Here is a 20488-nt window from a genome sequence, read left to right on the forward strand (position 1 = left end):
GGCGGGCATGCAATGTAGCAGGAGCCAGCAGCCCACTTCATCATCTACCCCACCCACCGGTTGGGCAGAAGAAGGAGCCGTGGGCGGGCTAAAGCGATGCAAAATGCTGAGGTCATAGTCGAGGCTCCTGATGTTATGGACGTCTGACATTGTAGCTGGATCAACGATCAACGGGGCAAAAGAAGTTTGTGATTGGTAAAGGGGTGGGGTTGCCTGCGATTGCGTCACTCTGTTGTCTGGTTCCATCAGACGGACCAGATGGCGTTTGGCAGTTGGCAGTTGGCAGTTGGCAGTTGGCAGCTGTTGAACTTACTACGTCCTTGGTACGTCTCAAGTCTGCTGGGGTCTTATTGCTCCGGAGTCCGGACTGACCGTAAGCAGCTATAGGTCGAAACGATTCTTCTGCTTTCTACCGACGTGGACATGACGAAGAGAAAGATGTATGAATTCGTCTTTAAATATTGCGTAAGCACAAAGGGGCATTTATCCTCTACAGGACGTCATTGCCGGTTTTCTCACGCATCGGTCGAGACTTCAAGAAGATCAAATGCACGGGAGGCGCCTCCCATCACATGTCTCGAATGCTTCCAAAAAAAAGAAAAAAAGAAAAAAAAAAGACGGAAAAAAGAGAAAGAAAATAAAGGAAAAGTATCTACATATCGCTCTCTAAATTTTAAGCAGTTCACTTCTATCTGTTTTCCTCTCCATTTGTTTCTTGTTCTCATCTTATTCAACAGGGAATTCTACAAAACCTTCGGAAAAGGGGGAATAGGAAAAAAAAAAAGGCAAGAAAGTTTTGGCGCCCAGTTTTTTTTTACTTGGAGTCTTCCCAAGTGGGTTTCATGGTCCATCGTTGATTCTCAGTACCCTCGGCAAAAGGGACTCCGAGCTCAAACAGCTTCGTTACAACGGCGGAAAAGTCCTTGAAGAACAGATCGTTGTCCTTGGCATACTTTTCGGTAAAGGACTTGAACTTCTTGTCCTGCACCAATACCATGTCGGTAGGCAGCATCATGAGGGTCTTGGTGGCCTTGTCCTCGTACTGTAATTGACAGTGACGGAACAAAGAGAGAGAAGACAGTCAAGTCAGCAAGGGTTCAGTAGGCCGTACGGGATATGACACGTCTTGCTCCGATATTTTCAGTGGCAACTTACCTGCTTGGGGCCGTTCCACTTCTTCCACTGCCATTTCTCCTCGACGAGCAGGCGGTAGTAATCGTTGGTCAGAACAGTAGGGGAGAAGGTCCAGGGCCCCGTGAATCCAGATCGGTCAGTGTGGCAGCGGCCAAGGGCGTGGGCGCCGGAAAGGGCGACAATTTCCTGATCGTTGAGACCCATGCGATAGAAAATGTTGCGGAGGTGATCAGCGCCCTGGGTAGCATCTGGAAGACGACCGTCGGGGGTGCAGTAAGCAACGTCGCGGTCAGAACGACCGGGTCGGAAAGGGATGATGGGTCCCTGCATTTCCTGGATGGCAGCAACTCCGCCGAGGATCCAAAGGTCCGAGTAGGTAATCCAAGGGAACTTTTCTACACAGTGGCGAAAGAAGCAGAAGAAGAGGAAAAAGCCGTTAGCAACCCGAGCTAGGGCGCAATGGTTGAAGTTGGAAAGGACTGGAGCCGACGACTCTTGACGATAGGCAGCGCTGACGATGATGCTACGCAAGGGTGGGGGGAGGTGAGGTTTGGGGGTGTTTTTTTCTTCTTTTCTTTCTGCTTACCCTTGACAGGTTCCAAGAACTTGCGGGCGGCCAGCAGGCCAGCATTGGCGCCGTGGTCAGACTCGGGGGCGAAACGCATGGTGGCGCCGTTGCTGCCACCAGTGCCGGTGGCCTTGTCGTAGGTACCACTGGCGTGCCAGGCCAGACGCAAGAGAACGGGACCGAAGCTGCCGTCGTCGTAGTCGTCCTTTTCCTCGAGGCGGCTGGCGATTTCGTCGTACACCTTCTGGTAATCCTCCTTGGTCGGGTTGACGAACTTGTTGGAAGCGGCCGACGGAGCGGCCGAGGCCGTGTAGTACCAGAAACCGAGACCACCGGCCGCAGCGGCGCCAGTCAGATACAGCCAAGTGGATGAGCTCTTTTGAGCACCCGTCTCAGAAGAATACCATCGACGGCCCTGCTGGCGGAAAGCCTGACGAGGAGCAACGGATAAGGCGCTTCGGGTGGCCACGCGGGCGAACTGTCGAGTAGCAGAGGCCATCGGGGAAAGGCTGAAAAAGGTTGTTTCGTGACACTGATTATTGCACTTTGCGTCAGATGTGAATCGCGAATCGCGAATCGCGCGAACGACGAAAGTTGACGAGGTAAAAGGACCATAGGGTCGACCTACCTGGGTTTTACAGCGACGGGAAGCGGGGAGACTTGGCAATTGGCAAGGGGGACGGCAAAAAGACAAAGAAAAGGAAAAAGAGAAAAGAAAAAAAAATAGAAAAGAAGAATGGAGACACGAGAAGACGAGAAGAGAAAACGCATGTGGGTTAACAATTTCCAACGCCGAGGACCAAAGCAAACCGGGCGCGATGATTGGTCGAGTTTCTCCGATTTATAATGATTCAGGCCATCCGCAAGCGCAAGGGCTCGGAAGCAAATGGAAGCAACGTAAGTGGCTGCCAGGGTCAGGCTGACCCGCATTTGCTTCTTAGCCCTCTTCTGTTTTGCCGTTGACAATACATACAACAATACCTTGTCTTGCTCCGCGAGTCTGTACCGTCGTCGTCGACGTCGTCGTCGTCGTCGTCGTGAGGGTCGCTAGTAGCTGCTACAGCCGCGGGGGGGGGGGGGGGGGGGGGGGGAGGCGCGCCTGGAAAGGGCAGGTTCTTGCTTGCTATTTCTTGCCGCCATCCATCAAACAAATGCCGCAGCGCGAGGGGGCGCCAGGAGGGAAGCGGCGGCATTGGTTCGTCCCTGCATGGCTGGCCGCACGCCGTGCCAAGTAGCGAGTACCGAGTACTTCGTACCGCCAACAAACCCAGGTTGACCCCGTGCCGTTTACCAAACCAACAGCCCCCCCCCCCCCCCCCCACCCCTCCCCTATAACCAACCAGCAACGCCCAACCACCAAGTCCGCCTTCCGATCCCATCTCTTCGCCACAACAGACCACCAGACCAGACTTCCTTCTTCCTCTTCCCTGCACTGCAAGTCTTCTTCCACCCTCGCCTGCGACACACATCAACACCAAGCTGTGCACCATGGATCCCGCACCCCTACCCGTCGTCAAGTTCCGACCAGCGAAAAGGCGGAGGGTTTTCCGCCAGTCCAACCGCGACTACGGCGCCGACGTCGAGCACAGCACAACCGGCACCAGCGCCCCGGAGCCAATCAGCAGCATATCTTCCTCAACCGCAACCGCAACCGCATCCGCAACCGCATCCGCCTCCGCCCCCGCCCCCGTCGCAGAGCCCGGGACCGAGCCTCAGCCTGAGGATTCCCTAGTTCCGGCCGCTGTGCGGCTTCGAAACGCCCGGAAAGCGCGTCTGCGCGGCGTGGGATTCAGCACCGACTCTCGCTCTCATCATCACACCACCACGCCCGAGCTCGAGCTTGCCTTGGTCAGAGACGAGTGCAAAAACGCCGCGGCCAACGGCATTCCAGATCGATTCACGTATCAGACCGGCCTTATTTCCACCCTCAATGACAAACACATGTACGTCTCGCTATCTCGTGTGTCCCTGCAGGCCAGCCTCTTGCATCCTTTCCTTCCTTTCCTTCCTTTCCTTCGTCCTCCTCCTCTCTGCAAGGTAAACCTCGGAGCGGAGCCGAAACAAGGATGGAGAAAGAACATGCCTCGACGGGGATCGCCATCTCTATACTGCGAACCGACGGGCTAATCATTGAAGGAATGAATACATAGAATCGCGCCTATCCAGCCGCGCCGAACCGCGATCGTCCTGCACCCGAGCTGGCCCATCCCCAGACGCCCCCAGTTCTGGAACCACCTCCTTCGGCAGGCCCATGGGAGTTCAGCCCACGCGGCAGGGTAGACTTGTCGAAGTCGATGTGTCATCGGACCCCTTGCAAGACGGTGACCCGACCAAGCGCAGAACAGGCATGACTTCCCAGCCCGCGCCTCGGCGCCGAAACCGCCGTGGAAGCGATGACATCAAGCGCGACCAACTGGTCGACGCTTTTCTCCACGAAAATAAACGTAAGTCTTGGCCGAATCCCTCAATCTTTCCACACCCTCGATTGGACTTTTTCTTTTTCTTTTTCTTTTTTTCTTCCCCCTCTCTAATGCGCCGTCGCACCCAGTGGACGTCAACAAAGTTCCCGTACGACAACCCCTACGACAACCCATACGACAACCCGTACGACAACCACGACAGCATCAATCTGCTACAGGCTCTACTAGAGACGGTCGCTCCGCCGATGATCGAATGGCCGAGGAATTCCGCCAACGATACATGGACGAAATGGCCGCGCGACGGCAGAGGAGACGGCCCATACCAATGACGCGACAACAAAAGCAACTGCAACAGCAGAGAGCCAAGGATGTTCTCAAAGGTCCAAAACTAGGTGGCAGCCGTAATGAAAGAGCCGCAGTGAGAAACATCTTGCTGCAGCAAGAAAAGGAGAAGGCTGGCATGCGATTCTGACTGCTTTTATTTTATTTTCTCTTTTTTTTTTTACCCCGACTTTCTTTTCATTGAAGAGTTAACGATCAGATTTACATCTATGGCTGTACCTTGTATAAACACACAATTCCCCAGAATCCCGCATTCCAATCCGGTGCTTCCTGTCATACTACCGTGCCGCAAATGTGCATCTGCATGTGTACGATGAACCTCTTTCTGCCGGAGAGATGACATCTGCAACAGACTGGACAATATGGACACAATCCACCAACAGCAAGATGCCATGGATTTTTTCTGTTATGGCGTATGCCATCTATTCAAGTGCCTAATATGCAAAGATCAGACCGTTCGTCTTAGCGTGTAATATTCCATCATTCGCACTCCAAAACGCAGCAATCCTAGCCCCCGTGAGATGCATCGAATTTCAGACAGTTAGCCACCCAAAGCCGGTATTCAGACATTCGGTGAACCATGTTACCCTCCATCAAACGCCAGCATTACCAAAGGAGGGACAAGGAAAAGTTGCCGTGTCGAATACAAAACGGGCAAAACCATAATACGATCCCGTACATTGTAGAATAATCATACCTCAGCAAAAAATTTCCCGCGGGGGGGTTTGGGGTGGTGGGGGGGGGAGGAAAGGAAAGGAAAGGAAGAAAGGAGACGAAAAGAGAAGTAAAAAGGGAAAAGGGGAGCGGGAAGGAACGAAGAGAAGGGGTCGGGATGGGATATTCTAGTGGCCAATGGACAAGTGAAAAGGGAGAAGGGAGAAGAAAGTTGCAGGAAAAAGGAAAAACAGGGCGAGGCCTTCTCCCACAGCACACCGGCACGTAATATTACGGGTATCACTGGACCCATCTCGGCCAGTAAATGCAGGAACCAACACAAGACAGAAGAGAAAACGCAAAAGGTAAGGAAATACGACTCATGGTACAACCTGTTTCTAACCATCACAATGAAATGGCTTTATCTGATGTCGAGCTGGAAAGGCTTGAACCGGCCGCCGATGGTAGCGCAGCGTGGACACTTCCTTCGTGCTCCCTGTTCCGCCATGAGCACCTCCACGCATGTCGAGCACAAGCCACAGATGCATTCAGTGCAAGCGTATGAGTTTTTGAGCAGGGAAATACTTTGGCAGGCTGCGCAATAAATCTGCGTGTTCTGCGATGATGTATTACTGGGGGAGGAATCCGAAAGACCTCTGGATCCAATGTGGAAGTTCTCTCCACTCTCGCCGCTTTCCACAGAGGGGAACGGGTCAACGTTGTCTTGGTTGTAAGAAGGGGGAGTCAAAGCTTGCTGTAACGGAGACGCTTGGTAGCTATCCGTTTGGAACTGCTGATGAGTAAATGGTGGCAATGACGCCCGATGATTGGATACAGGCGACTGTGGTACCTAGGTGTAGTGTAAGTGAAAGGATGCCAGCCAGTGGATACTGCGAGCCCGCTCCAGTGGTCTTACTGGTGTCCGATCTTCATCTATGTCGCCAGCCGCAGACGCAGCTTGGTCGGCTGCGTCTATAAGATCCTCCCATCGTTTGCCATAATCTGCAGATGGCTCCGCCGAGAGAGCCTTGCGGTCATTACCGATCCGAAACCGATCTTCGCTCTGGATGCGACGAAGCCAATCCGCAGCGGAGCCCCGAGAATTCTTCTTTTTGTGATTGGGGTCGCGCCCCCGCTTTGTGATTGATTGCTTTCGAGGCCGATTGGGTCCTAATGGCCGCTGAAGAGGAGGAAGTGTCGATGAACGACCTGGAGGGGAATTGGCTAATAGCGAGGGCAGTATCTCGCACTTTCGATTGATATTCGACGTATACGGGTCGCTCGTAATATCGTGGTTGGGGAGTTGCAGTGGCGGTAATTCGATTGATGTCCGAGGAATGCGGCGCCCATCGGAATCGGAATAGTAGCCCTAGAGTGACGTTGAGCACGTCAGTCATGGTCCAAAAGTCGGCGCCTGCTTAGAGCTAATCCTATCGATAATAAGGATGGAGCGCGGGGTCAGCTAATGTTACGCACACCATCCATGTCCATGTCCCTCTCTGATTTGACAGTGTGAAGCTCTGCTAAGGCGGCGGCAGCGCTCGCAGCACCTAACATGGAGCATCTTCCACTTGTCGTATATTCATCACTATTTCGAGGTGTGCCGGGATTGCTGGATGCGTTGGGATGACAGGGTCTTCGGTCATGGGTGTCTAGGCGAGGGCAATGAGTGACTGTCGCGTGTGCCAGCGTTAGATTCGAGAGCAATAGAGTTGATATACCTTGGCCAGCAGCCGTAGAAGCTTGCTCATATCGCCGATCTTGGGGTGGAGTGTTTATCATGAGCAGGAAGCTTTCTTCAGTTGCAGGAAGCTTGGGAATGTAATGTTCCGGGTGTGCGCGGCGAATATGCTCCTGCATGGAGCGGTAACGTTTTTCCTGGTCAAGCATGTTAGAGCTGACGGAGTTTAGGAAAAAGAAAAGGCATCAGAGTAACTGAATCTCCGTTCAATGATTTGCGTTTGTCATGACGTTGGATTGAGATATTGATAGAGTTTGAGACCCAAGAAACTTGCCAGAGCAGGTCCAAGGTAACTGTCTACTTACGCCAATACAACGCTTGCGACAGCTTGAGCCATCTTGATTCCGAAGCGGACACACAACCTCATTATTAGAGTCGGTGATTGAGAAGGATGATGTCAAAGAAGCGCGCGGTGGCATATTGATTGACCTCAACCCTACCCCGAAGCAGGTTTGCAGAGGTTAAGATGACAAGATGGTGGCTCACCGAGCAAGACTGAGTGAGTCCTGCAGCTGAGCAATTGAGTTCCTGGAGCTATATAAGCTCCTGTATCACAAGCAGCGGAATGTTGGTGAAATGGAGACCAAACGTTTGTTGCGATGGACGGCGCGTCGTCGCGAGCGAGATAAGTCGCTGAAGCGGATTAAGTCTAATGAACCGCCGAGATTCTAGGGAGCGAGAGCCAGCAAGGGATACTAGAAGTCGAATAAAAAGGCAGGTATCGATAGCGAAAGGCTTTGATGTTTAAAAACGTGAGGAACAGGAAATGAAAGAGAAAAAAATCAAATCCAAAAAAAAAAGGAAAAAGAAAACAAAAGAAAAGAAAAAGAAAACAAAAGAAAAGAAAAAGAAAACAAAAGTGTGACTGGAACCGACAAGCTGGATAAGCTTTTTTCACACAGACAACTCTAATTCATGCCAAGGTAGGTTGAGCAAATGCGGAAGTGGAAGAAAGTCTAGAATGCTCGGGTTGCAAGAGGCAAAGCAGATTATTTTGCTGCCGAGAGGAAAACAATATTGGGCCAGACGAAAGGATGTGACGCTAGCCTTTGGATAAACGAGGACATGAATTTAGCAGAGAGATGGGAGCTTCAACAAGCTCTGTCAAGCTTCAGCAAGGCGCCTTGGCACTTGAAGCTTCGCAGTGCAGAAGCGGGTTGCAGCGGCGGTTGCACGAGGCTTTGGGGCGCGCAGGAAGGTGAGGACCAGATTTGAAACTCGACCGAATGCGTATCCGGAATAACGTGGGCCAGGAAGCTGGAAGTCGGATGTTGTAAGGTGCGAGTTGGCAGGTACTGGAGAGGGATGAACGAGCTCCAGCAAAGCAAAGCAAAGCAAAGCAAAGAACGACCCAAGACACCAAAGACAGCGATTTCAAGAAGTTGGTGGAGGCAAGTATCGAGGAGGAGAAAATACCAAAAAGGTGAGAATAAGTGGCAGGTGGGGAGGGGTAGGCGAAAGAAGGCTGCACCTCACCTGAAGATGAAAAAGGCAAGAGCGATGCACCCAGCATGAACCCAGTGGGCGATGAGGGAGGAAAAGTTAGCCGGAAGCAGTTCAAGCTGACAGCTGACTGACGGATGGTTTGAGGGGATGTGAGGATCTGCTCGGGAAGCTTCTGCTGCGCCAGACTCCAGCACCCGGAAATCATATGAAAGAAGGCAGTGGGAGAAACGAGGCAAACAGGTATTCATACGGACTGACGGATTGGGTGACGGCAGATGCAACCATCTGACCAGTAGTAAGAAGGGCTTGGACTAGTGCGGCAGCAAGAGGGCCTCACTCAAGTCGTCAGAGTCTTGGAAGCCACTAGGAGAGTGCAGATGTCACCCGCGGGGGGCCAATTGGAAAGCTTCGTGAAACCAAAGCTCCATATGGGGCCCTTGAGCCACTGGATCTTTTTTTGGGGCCCTTGGAGCTCCAACACAGTAATACCCACCGGTACGGAGTAGTGTGCACCGATGCGAATACCATTGATGGAAGAAGACTGGAACCTCCGGCTTGTTCCTGCAATGGGGCGAACTACACGTTAGACTGGAGCCTTCGGGGGGGGGGGGTTGGTTTGGTCAGTGGTCATTGACAGCACCCACCGGGGCGTCACACGGCCACACGCAGTGCACTCACTAATAAGCAAGCAGATAGCAAGCTCGGGTCTACTTGGCCTAGGCCTAGGCGCCTCGGGGCAGTCAACTGGTTGAATAACACCAGACATCAACCACCAGGGACCAGCTCAACCCAGGTGCCAGACTCTAGCTGACAACTGACTCGGTTCGCTGAGAGCGGCGGGGTACTGAAGCATAGTGCGACCGGTGCCGCCGAAAGCGAACAGGCCTGGGTCATTCAGGAATTTTCAAGCCCTCACGCAAGTCTGCTTTTTACACCATTGGCAACAAGCGGCTGGCCCAACTGCATGAGTACATGTACACACCGTACTTGAGTCTTGTTGTGCTAGTGGACGGAGAAGCATTCTGGCCGGATTGAGCTGCTTCTAGGGAGGTACCTACCTACATGTACCGTATTAAAGCTATTGACCTTAGCTTGAAGGAAGACCTGGAGCTGGTCCTCTAAGCTCCAGTGGCTAAGCTTCGATCCCACAGCCCAAGATGATGTGGGGGTGGATGATGAGAGCGGGACCCCTAAAAGTATATCCTCACCTTAAAACTATGCCGTGAAACTTGCCATACGTAATGCTGCAGCTCCATCTGGTAGGGACAAGTTTTAACAAGAGGCCTGGTAGGTATGTACCTGCCTCCCTAACCGACAGATACTTCTTATTTCTGCCTTGACCTTTTTTTTTTTTTTTTTCCCAAATAAAGAATAAGACTCGGCAGAGGCGCATTGTGCATAAGGCTCATATGCCGCGAAAGCTTGAACACCAGATATACCCTTGAAGAAAACCTTTTCACTTGCCAAGGGTGGAATCTCGCGCCATGTCGTCGTATCTTCTGAATCAATGCTGAAGAAAGACGTACGTTGGCCTCTCGGCGAGATGCCTGAGTGACCAATCGGATATCTGTATGGTAAGAGGTACCTACCTCTTAGCATATCTCAAAGTTGGAAAGTACCTCCTAAATTGCCTGCAGGTACCTAAGTCAGCCTGGCCAAAGCGGGTCATGTTTCCTTCCAGACCTTCCCAGCGTCCACACGCTAGGACTAATCCGGCAAATGTAACTCCATATATATATATATACACTCGTCCGTCTTGGCATGGTCATAATCCCTTTATCCACACAATTGGAGACGAACTGTGTGCTGCGGCTTGATGATGTTTACGATCTGTGGCCGTTACTCATGCTAAGGCCCTTCCCGCTGTCCCTGAAATGAGACCCAACGACTCAGGACTCAGGACTCAGTAATGTGACTCTTATCTCCAGCTTTGCCAATGCATGCGGGGTGCCAGGGCGTTGGGATGAAGGGCGACATGATGGTGTCAGGGTCCTTCCGTCTGGTTGCAGGGCTGGGTTCCCCGTCGTACCTGCCTTAGGCTCATAGGTAGGTAGGTATCTAGGTACCTTCCCCACGGAGTACTGCTTGCTGACATCTGACATCCGTCGACTGCGCATCCTGGTGACGTTGTGTTGCCTCTTGCGACTATTGTAATTGTCCTTCTTACTCGTCCTTTTCAGCAGATGCTCGAGTCATTTAAGATGCTTCCGGTACCCTTCTAAACGGATCGCAAAGTCGCATTTTGCTGTTGTCAATGCGACCAAGCTGAGGGACTTTTTCGCTGCGGGTGTTTATCGAGGTTTGGACACCTGCAAAGTTTTCAAAGTCTGGTCGAGGCACAACTACCAGATACCAGGTAGCCGTGTACTTGCTACGACACAAGGTACCTCCTAAGGTAGCCGGTACGTCTGACTACAGGTATCTCGCGGAGGTAGTAGACGTCTAGCCTACCACAATCTCTGAATTGCCAGGCGGTGACCCCGCGCAGACAACAACTAACCTACTCCGTACCTCCCAGGCACTCCCTCCTTACCCAGCAAGCGATTTGGTGGGGTGGGGCGGGTCCAAGTTCCAACTGGGCACGGATGGCCCCTGCCCCGCCAGATCAAGAGCCGACCACACCTTCCCTGTCCTGAAACTTACGACTCAGGCAGGAGTTGTCAGCACAGACAGCTGCTCCCTCATCATGGTTCGCGTTTCTGAGCAAATCCGCTGCACTGAACAATTACATCTGCCCCCATTCCGATATGGTTGTCCAGAAGCGGAAATGTCATTCTCACATAGCCCAACAATCCAATCCGTGCCAGGGTCCACGATCCTAGTAGGAATTGGAAGGCTTCAAAGCCTCCAAATACGATGCGGCACTGATAGCATTGGTGAAAGCCCCCTTTCTCACTGGAACGCATTGCCTATGTTTGAAGGCGGGTTGAAGGAGTACCCAATCTCCTCTCTTTATCAAGCAGATTCCGGAAAGGCTTCATCTTGTCCAGGTTTACAGCTGCGGTCCATCACAAGTCCTCATTTCAAGCGGGAAGCTACACCAACCTGCTGTGTAAGGCCCGTCTAGGCCGCTTTCATCTGCCACGTTGCTTGCGCCATTACAACTGAGAATCAACACGACATCAACTTCAAGCCACAATGCACTCACTCACCACCCTTTTGGAAGATAGTTCTTTTCGGTACTAGTCTATCATTCAGTACTAAACCGCCACTTTGTTCCTCCGGCTGGACTGGAGTGCCAACTGGGTCGGCTCAATGACTGGAATTTGACATCTCGCCATTACTTCCAGCGCTTATACCAACCCCGGCAAACGCGTCAGTTCTCTCTCTGATACGGAATGGCACCGCCAAAACCTTCCCAGCTCGCCAAAGGCGTATCATTTCGGGACCTTTCGGTAGATGCGATGCCAGCTCGCTTGGATCTTGAGGGCGTGGGAGGGACTTCTCAAATTTAAGAGTATGTCAAGGCTGCCAAATCAACGGCCAGAGTGGAAATGCACAGCAGAAGCAATATTTTTTTTCTTCTAGCTTGTACCACGCATCATCTCGCCGGTCAACACAACGTCCTTTGGATGCATCGTTGGGAGATTTGGGGCTCCTTATGCCATGCCAGAAATCAGCCCTCATTATACGAGTTTACCAGCAGCCCGAGACATTCCACATGTACAGAAGTTAGGAACTGATCTGGGAGAAACCAGTGTACGGAACAACTTTCTTCATTTGTTTATTGGATAATCACGACTGTAAATCAGTAAGTAAACAAATATACATACCATACCAGCACCCTGCAGCGCCACGAATCTCAAATAAAAGCCGACGCCACTCCTTGCCGTACCTGGAAGACATGAAGGGCTTGACGCGGCTTCGGTCATGGCGCTTACCATCAGGAAGCTCAACGGTGATGCATCATTCTTGCTCACCCTGGAGCCGATTGAACTGGGTTTGCTTGGCGCAGCGACATCGCCAGAGCCATTCCGAATCCTCCTCGACCCATGCCTCACAGCGCCACCAGGCAGGCCAGATGCTAAACTGTCATCATCAAAGCGTGACGCACCTTATCCTGCCACTTTGGAAAACCTGCCGGAGCCCGACGTCATTATTATCAGCAGTAATCGAGGTGATCACTGCAATGAGAGTACCTTGCGATACTTTGCCCACCGTGGTGCCCAATCGCTTGTACTTGCTGAACCCACAGCCGCGAGGACGATAAAAAACTGGCGATATTTCGAACAAGGCAGAGTCTTAAGCCTTCTTCCATGGCAGGATCCTCGACGGACCGGGCAGGACAATGCTATCAGAATGCCGATCCCAGCGAGAGTCATTGGGGGTAATGAAGGCATGGTCACCGTTGCCTTCATTACCCGAAAGCGAGATCGGAAAAGGCTGCATTCGGCCATTGGCATCACGTACCGGCCGGCTTCATCTGGCCCAGCCGTTTCACGTCGACCTACTAGTACCATCATCTCCAAGCCGTCTGCTGCTGCTCCATCTCTGGCATCACAGACGGGTAGCCTTGCTCGTCTCGGTAGGCTTGACTCTCCCACTCTGCCACCCCTGCCGGCTTTCAAACCACTCGCCTCTCCATCGATTCCCGACCTGAGAACCATTCGAACAAGTCGATCCATGGCATCCCTCTCGCCCCATGCCAGAGATCGAGGTGTTTCTGTCATTTTCTCCCCGCATGGCATACCGTACACTGGAGTTGAGCCATACGCCACGTCCCATCTCTTGGCTGAAGCGGCACTCCCGCTCACTGCCCTCCTGCACTGTTTTGATACCGTATCGCGGCCGTGGTGGCTCGGAGGGGATCTCACCACCGGCTTCGATAATGGCCAGGAAATCATCGCGAAACTCGGGGCAAGAGCTTGGGTCAGCACCTATGACGGGGATAAAGGCGTCACCGGCTTGACTGCAAGGTTCACGCGGCATAAAAAGTACAGCCGAGATGACGTGCGACAGTTGGTGCAGGGAACAGCTGACGCAGGTGCGGCAGGCCATAAGTCCACTGCCCAAAACAACAACAAGATGATCGAGAGACGGACAGAAGTACTCAGTTTGAGTATCGGCGAGGATGTTACGCTGACGAGTGAAGGAATCTGGGCAACTGACCAGGTCCCGATAACGGACTCGACTCGTCTTAGCATTCGACATGTGTCCGAGCATTTCTGTCAATGGCAAGGTGATGCCGCGACCTTCAAGAAGAGCCAAACCCGGCCAATTTCCGTCACGGTTTGACACCTACTAAGCAAACGCGCCGAGTCCGTTTTGCCGTTTTTCGAACTACAGCAGTTCCACAACGACGCCCTGGCAAATTGGAATCCATTGCCACCCCTTGTCTTTCTCTCTCTTTCTCTCACTCTCTTTTTTTTTTTTTTTGTGGCATTGGAGAACCGAACCTCTTTTACGTACTTGTCGTCTTTCTCACTTTATTTCTTTCTTTTCCAATCCCGTTCTGGTAATGTTCCAAAGGGATGGAACGGGGCATTATATACCTCTGTGCATGGATCTGGTCATGTGTTTTACATCGCATACCTAACTCAAATGGCGAGACTTGGCTATTAAATCATAATATCAATACGAACTGCAACTGCGAGATGCCATCATCAACAGTCAGGACCCCGCTATGATGCAGCTCGGCTTCGTTTTTCCAATGTCCCGGGTGAATTCTGGTCAAGTAAGATGACGACTCGAGGCGCGGCAAAAACACAGTCACCCAGGTCCGTGCCTATATGCTTGGTCTTCGTATACAATCGTCAAACGCGTAATTCATGTTTTTAAAGTGCCACCAGCCCGGTCCACGAACAATGCAGCCTCACTTGAGCTGTTTCAGAATCTCACTCAGAAAATCCTCGAAGCTGAGGGTGATGAAGCCGTCTCTATCATCGTCATACTTTTTAAAAACGTCCGTCATGCGTTTCAAGGAAATGCAGCTTTGCACAAACAGGTCAAAGCTCATGACGCCCTCGTTGCGCTTATCGTATGTTCGAAAGAGCAGTTGGACAAAGTGCGGACTCAGGCGATAGCGAAAGGCGATGAGCGCATCAGTAAACTCTTGCAGCGAAATGTTGCCGCTTCGATCGACGTCGAAGCGATCAAAAAGCGTGCGCCACGAGGCAAGAAACGACCATAGACCGCAAAACTCTTCAAAGTTGATGGTGCCGTTTCGGTCCGAGTCGAACATGCGAATCATCATTCGAACAGTTTGAATGTCAAAGGCTGTCCAGTCGCCATTGACGAGAGCTGCCGAAAGCTCCATTTCGGATAGTTGGCCAGTCCCTGTCATCACGTTCGGCTCGGTCAGTTCGACGCCAGCCGTGACTCGGCGATCCAAAAATAAAAAAAAAAAAAATCAAAAGAAAAGAAAAGAAAACATCGGGAAAAGAGCAGGTTCGGCTATCGAACTTGCTGCTCGAACTTGATGCCATCTTCAGGTCAGGGAGGACCTGGCGCGGGGGGGGGGGGGGGGGGGGAGCGAATAGAACATGGCTCACCATCCTTGTCGACGGCGCGAAATAGAGGCAAAAGAGTAGGATCAGATCCGGACCCTGCGTCCAGAGCGGGCGAAGGCGGCGGGCCACCACCCCGCGAACTTGGTGCGTGATGCTGCGCCGCCGGCCGACCTTGAGGCAGGGGAGCAGGTTTCGGGGCGCCCACTCCACCATGAAATGTCTGGCTTTGGCTTGGTTTGGAATGCGAAGGCGAGTAGTTGTCTCTCGGAGCTGGTGGTGTAGGCTTGTTTTCGTACCGACCATGTTGGTATGTCTGCGGTGGGGCCGATCCTGGCTTCTGCTTCTTTTTTTTTTTTTCCATTTTTTATTTTTCGCCATTCAGCAACGGCGGAGTCAAAATGAAGATGACTGGGTTTTTCTGACAGACGGGCGTCGACCCGTCGTCCGCAACGCGCGCCTTTGCCCTCGCTGCGGAGGCCGGGCACGTCATATCATGAGGCGCTCACTTACTTGTTCGGGCTCAGCAAATCTGTGCAAAAGAGACATGGAAGAGAAACGTCAGTCACGGGCCGGCGACAACCTGGAGATTTTTTTCTAGGCGAGTACTACTACCTGGGCAAAGCGTCTGGATTGTACGGTCGATTGTAGGCCATGATCTCGTGGAGACAGCCGCACGGGCTCTGGAGGGGTTTTTCGCGATCGATGCGAGGGGATTTTACTATGCAGAGCGCAACGATGGAGAAGACTGACGGGACTGGGGAGGCCCTTGTATTGTTGTTGTTGTCGTTGTTGGGTTGTGTTGGTTTATGTTGTGTTGTGTTGTGTCTTGTCCTGCCCTGCCCTGCGGCCCGCTGTTCAAAGCCTCCAAGTTGATGATGATGGCTGACGGCGGGGCTGAGTACGCCAAAACGGCCCGCTTTTTCAGCTGGACGACTTCTTCTACGCCGTACTGCATGCGCGCGAGGTTGCAAGTACCTAGGTACAAACGCTCCTCCTTCATGTACTAAAGTACTTGTAGCTAGCCATCTTCTGGACCTCGTTTTTACAAGGGGCCTTGCCAAGACTCCCGCAAAGCAAATCTTGCATTCGGCACGGAGTACTCCGTAGCGTTATACGCCGCCTTGTTGTTGCAGTCAGCCAACCAACTCTCACCATGTTAAAAAATGGGGCGCGGCACTGGGTTATCATGCGTCTGGTAACCTCTGGCAAAAAGGTACCCGCCGGAATCCACTGTACGCACTGTGCGGACTGTCCAGATCCGATTGACAGCTGGCGAACACCTGACACCTGGCACCTTGGCACCTTGGCACCTGGCACCTGGCACTTGGCACTTGACGATAATCCAGTCACTTGCGACCTGCATGTGTATGTGCATGTTTTTTTTTTTTTTTTTTTTTGCGTCTTTTACTCCTCCCCGTCCGGATGCAACGGTGCCACAAGGTGGCGGTCGATTCAGCAGTAAGAGTAAGAAATGGGGGCAACCTCCGCCTCGCCCGAGGCAGCGGACGGCGCCCAGCCCGAATTCTGGCTTTTCGGTTACGGGTAGGTTTCCGTTGGTCAGTGTCGAGGGAGGGAGAGGAGTCGAATGCTCGCTCTGCCTAAAGCCAGCAGGCGTCTCTGGTCTAACCTCGGTGGTCAAAAGGAGCCTCATTTGGAAGCCACCGCCTCACTTTGGTATGTATCAGCCCATTCATCGCCCTCTACTCGACATTCGACATTTGTCCCGGAGCAGGGCAGGGGGGGGGGGGAGGGAAGCCGTCTCGATGGCTAATGCTTCGCAGACAAACGGCTACCAGGCTGGGTAAACGGATACGTCAGACGATTCTGGCAGGTATGTGCTCCGTACACTCTGTGCTTTGTTCAAAGGCGGCCGCATCAACCCGCCTCTTCCCCCCCCCCCCCCCCCCCCCCCCCTTTTCTGAACGCATGGCTTACAGCAGCATTGTCATGTTCCAGGCCAGGTCTGTTGACGCTGCTGACATTTTTGTGTCTTCTCTCTCGGGTTCTGACTTTGCCTTCTGTGTCTTTGTTTGCCAGCAGCGAGGACCACCGTGGGACGCCCGAGGCGCCTGGCCGGGTGGTCACGCTGATGGAGCGCTCGTACTGGGAAAAGCTCGTCGATCACCATGACACTGCTCCAGAGAGAGTCTGGGGCGTGGCATACCGCATCGTGCCGCACAAAGTCGCCCAGGTCAAGCGGTATCTGGACATTCGCGAGGTCAACGGCTACACCGTTCACCACGCGCCCTTCCACCCTGCCGATGGAGCTCCTCCCATCAAGACGCTCGTGTACATTGGCACGCCGGACAATGAGCAGTTCGTCGGCCCGCAGGACCCCCAGATCCTGGCGCAGCGCATCCTGCGTAGCCGCGGGCCAAGCGGGCTCAACAAGCACTACCTTTACAGCCTGGACGAAGCCCTGGAGGGTTTGTCCTCGGAGAGCGGGGACCATCATGTCAGCGACCTTGCCCAGCGCGTGCGGGCTTTGGAAGGCTCTGTCGAGGGAGACTCTTTGTCGTGACTGTGTCATGACTGATCCTGATGCGTGCGGGATTCATGCGCAGCTTTGCAGCCTTGGCCCGGCTTGGTTGACAAGATTCCTTCTCCACGTGCTGGCCGACATGCAGTTTCGATGATGGGGTGGTTAGAATCACATAGAGAGCATCGCTGCATCCACCTACGGCGCTGATCCTTGCACCATTCGTAATATTCTTCCCAGGAAAGCAGCTAAAAACCATGTCGTTCGGACATGCCTCTCTACTCTGTCCTCTCATCCAATCCAACGTGTGCATCATCTACGCTCGACAACGTTTTTCTTCTTCTTCTTCTTCGCCCTTGTCATCACCAGACCCCGTGGCCGTTGACTTCTGCTTGTCATGTCGCATGTGCAGGTAACTGACTACCAACCTGGGTGAGCAACTCATAGACCAGCATCGCATTCTCGCCAACTGTTGTTTCTGTGAACACCTATCAAGCCCACCCCACATAGCCAAGCACAAGAAAGGAGAATGGACTCTCGTCTAGCGTCAAGTTACGTGGTAAAAGACGCACAAAAGCCGGGCATCAAGGCGAATGGCAAAATCTCCACCGGGGGCATCCGCCAGGTGTCAGTGACGAAGCTCATCAAAGCCTGGATGGCCGGCCAATCCAGGCAGCGAAATATAAACAGCCCAAAGATGCCCAATCTCCTCTCGTCAAGCTCCTCAAGATTTACGTCTCCCATATCGCAATCTAAAAAAAGAAAAAAAAGAAGTGAAAAAAAAAGGAAAAGGGAGAGAGAGAGAGAAGACAAAGGAAAGGTGAGGTGAGCGGGGGGAAGAGTCTCTCTGCACCGTCGCAAGCTCGCGGTTGCTTCCGAGGTTATGGCAACGAGAACGCGGCCATCTGCCTGACGATGGAAGTGAGCAACCATGTGCTTGAGGATTAGTAGCCTCTCCCACCTTGAGGAGGCGGAGGCTGATGCTGCTGAGAAGGGTCGAGGTATCCGTATTGAGGCACGCCATATCCTGCGTTTACCAGATCAGCAATCAAGGGTCATGCATGGCTCATGGCTCATGGCTCATGGCTCATGGCACACAATGCTGGTGGTGCGACGTTGGTTACCTTGAGGAGGCATGCCATATCCGGGTTGGGGTTGCGGATAAGGTCGACCGTACGCTACCGGCGCATACATCTGGGGAGCAACATGGTAGCCAGGAGCTTGATGCGGATGGCCGTAGGAGACGGGCGCCGGATAAGCCGCTCGTCCTCCAAAACCCGAAGGACCTCCACCCCTCCCCGATCCATATCCTCCGCGGGGCCCATTGTCGGATGCCTTGTCCACGCGAATCGTCCGGCCGTCAAATCTAAACCAAGAAACGAGTTACTGCTTGTTCCGCATGGAATCAACCAGGGCACCTGATGTGTGAGACACGATGCTTGGAGGCGGGAGAGTGAGGGGGAGGGGAGGCGCACTCGACATTGTTCATGGCAGCTATTGCATTCTGGGCATCACTCTCTTGGGTGTAACGCACAAATCCGAAACCGCGACTACGGCCGGTATCTCTATCCTTGACCACCACCTTGGCGCGCAAACATCAGTGTCAGAATAACCAACAGATCAGGCAGTCGAAGCCCACATCGGCGTTCCAAGGGACGTGCGGAGCACATGTTGAAGCAAAAACAAACACAAACAACGAAAAATACCATGCGCAAAGGGTTGTCGCTTCGAGACACACACACACACACACACACACACACACACACACACACAAGAAAAACGGTCCAAAAGATGGAAGGGAGTAGTAAAAAAAAAAAAAAAAAAGGACTCAACATACCGCTTCCTCAACGGCACCAAACTGCTCAAACTTTTGGCGAAGGGTGCCTTCCTCAGTATGCCAGGCCAGGCCGCTTTTCGCGATGTTAGTCTTTTGCTTCCTGGGGCTTGGCCGATATGGCTCAAGCGGGGGGGGAGGAGGGGGGGAGGATGATGATATGGGGCCCTGCTGCTCACCCTATGAAGAGCTTCGCCATGGCTTAGTTTTGCTGACGCGGTCTCGGGGTGTCGCTCGGGGTGTCTGCAGTGTCGCGCGGGGAGTCTCTGTTGTTTTATTCTTCTCAGCGGCGATGACACGAGCGCGATGGTTGTGGTGGTGCTTATTCCAGCGAGGCACCGAGCAAGGCTGCATGCGGAGGATGGGTTGGTGACGGATTGGATGGATGGATGGATGGATGGATGGATGGATGGATGCGGACTCGAAGGCAAGGAAGAGGGAGGAAGGGATGCGGTTAGGCTGGGCCAAGAAGGGTCAACGTGTGACAAAGTTGCAAGGTCGGTCATGTAACGCACGTACTCGGTACCTCTAGGGACCCTTACTTCTGCAGTACGTACCCCCGTACCGAGAGGGCTGGGCTGGGCTGGGCTGGGCTGGAGGCGCATGGTTCTATCCTGTTCTGCTTGTAGTGGGTACCTAACCTAATAGTACGGTTGAGGTAGAGGCAGAGGCACCTCTGGCTAACGAGGCGGAGACGACATGAACATTCCTTCCTTCGCCAGGTGGGTGGGCAGGCAATTCAGTCTCTCGGTCCCTGGGAACGGAACGAAAACCAGGTCGCATATACATGACCAAGTGAGCGCTCCGTGAGCGTTCCCTAGGCGGGTCAGGTGCGCTTTGAGCAGCAAGCAGAAGCAGCAAACGTATATTGGCTTTCGCGTCGACGTCGAGGTCAACACTAGGTAGGTACCTAGGTACCTGGTCTCAATAGGTACATGTAGTTTTACTGGGCTTGCTTGCAAGGCCGGCCCAGTCAGTCGCCAGCCTCTGCAAATCAGCTGTAAATCAGCTGTTAAATCAGCCGTAAATCAGCTGGTAGCTCGGGTCTGGCTGGTGGTTCAAGTTGACCCCCCCCTCTCGAGCCTGCACAACAAGGCCTTTCTAGAAGCGCCTGTGCTTGATTGAAGGCCAGGCTGGCTTGGTGGCGCCTCGTCCTCTCCTCGTTCTTCCCTTTTTTTTTTTTTTTTTCTTTTTTCTTTTTTCTTTTTTTTTTGTGTGGACCAATAAATAGTAAAGGTCAAGGAGGGCGGGAGGGCAGGCGCTGCGGGGCATCTCGCCATCCAGCCGCGACGCACATCACGTGCAGCATCTCCCTGGCAAGTCCTGGGGCCGTCTTCACCGGGCACCGCCCACTTGCGTCGCTGCACTTGCGGGGCGCGGATCCCTTTATTGTTTCGTTTCCTTGGATCGGATGATCCCCC

General features: G+C 53.0%; 7 protein-coding genes across 7 annotated transcripts; 3 read left to right on the forward strand and 4 right to left on the reverse strand.

Moving 5' to 3' along the window:
• Positions 1 to 814: 814 nt before the first annotated feature.
• On the reverse strand, positions 815 to 2201 carry UV8b_02487 (uncharacterized protein; the record flags this gene model as incomplete). The annotated part of the gene is made up of 3 exons (XM_043139985.1): positions 815 to 1042; positions 1156 to 1529; positions 1721 to 2201. 3 exons carry the CDS (start codon positions 2199 to 2201, stop codon positions 815 to 817), a joined length of 1083 nt encoding a protein of 360 aa, XP_042995919.1.
• Positions 2202 to 3190: 989 nt separating this feature from the next.
• On the forward strand, positions 3191 to 4594 carry UV8b_02488 (uncharacterized protein; the record flags this gene model as incomplete). The annotated part of the gene is made up of 3 exons (XM_043139986.1): positions 3191 to 3645; positions 3839 to 4146; positions 4251 to 4594. The coding sequence occupies 3 exons, from the start codon at positions 3191 to 3193 to the stop codon at positions 4592 to 4594; spliced, it is 1107 nt and encodes a 368-aa protein (XP_042995920.1).
• A 945-nt stretch (positions 4595 to 5539) lies between these two features.
• Positions 5540 to 7278, reverse strand: UV8b_02489 (uncharacterized protein; the record flags this gene model as incomplete). Its single annotated transcript, XM_043139987.1, has 5 exons — positions 5540 to 5968; positions 6035 to 6487; positions 6595 to 6770; positions 6840 to 6996; positions 7165 to 7278. 5 exons carry the CDS (start codon positions 7276 to 7278, stop codon positions 5540 to 5542), a joined length of 1329 nt encoding a protein of 442 aa, XP_042995921.1.
• A 4897-nt stretch (positions 7279 to 12175) lies between these two features.
• UV8b_02490 (uncharacterized protein) lies at positions 12176 to 13540 on the forward strand (the record flags this gene model as incomplete). Its single annotated transcript, XM_043139988.1, has 1 exon — positions 12176 to 13540. One exon carries the CDS (start codon positions 12176 to 12178, stop codon positions 13538 to 13540), a length of 1365 nt encoding a protein of 454 aa, XP_042995922.1.
• A 577-nt stretch (positions 13541 to 14117) lies between these two features.
• Positions 14118 to 15407, reverse strand: UV8b_02491 (uncharacterized protein; the record flags this gene model as incomplete). The annotated part of the gene is made up of 4 exons (XM_043139989.1): positions 14118 to 14581; positions 14797 to 15097; positions 15265 to 15283; positions 15367 to 15407. 4 exons carry the CDS (start codon positions 15405 to 15407, stop codon positions 14118 to 14120), a joined length of 825 nt encoding a protein of 274 aa, XP_042995923.1.
• An 818-nt stretch (positions 15408 to 16225) lies between these two features.
• On the forward strand, positions 16226 to 17275 carry UV8b_02492 (uncharacterized protein; the record flags this gene model as incomplete). Its single annotated transcript, XM_043139990.1, has 5 exons — positions 16226 to 16296; positions 16397 to 16428; positions 16536 to 16585; positions 16711 to 16715; positions 16792 to 17275. 5 exons carry the CDS (start codon positions 16226 to 16228, stop codon positions 17273 to 17275), a joined length of 642 nt encoding a protein of 213 aa, XP_042995924.1.
• Positions 17276 to 18177: 902 nt separating this feature from the next.
• UV8b_02493 (uncharacterized protein) lies at positions 18178 to 19266 on the reverse strand (the record flags this gene model as incomplete). The annotated part of the gene is made up of 5 exons (XM_043139991.1): positions 18178 to 18260; positions 18358 to 18599; positions 18709 to 18815; positions 19071 to 19143; positions 19247 to 19266. 5 exons carry the CDS (start codon positions 19264 to 19266, stop codon positions 18178 to 18180), a joined length of 525 nt encoding a protein of 174 aa, XP_042995925.1.
• Positions 19267 to 20488: the final 1222 nt, after the last annotated feature.

This window comes from Ustilaginoidea virens, chromosome 2 (genome assembly GCF_000687475.1).
Source record: "Ustilaginoidea virens chromosome 2, complete sequence".
NCBI lineage: Eukaryota > Fungi > Ascomycota > Sordariomycetes > Hypocreales > Clavicipitaceae > Ustilaginoidea > Ustilaginoidea virens.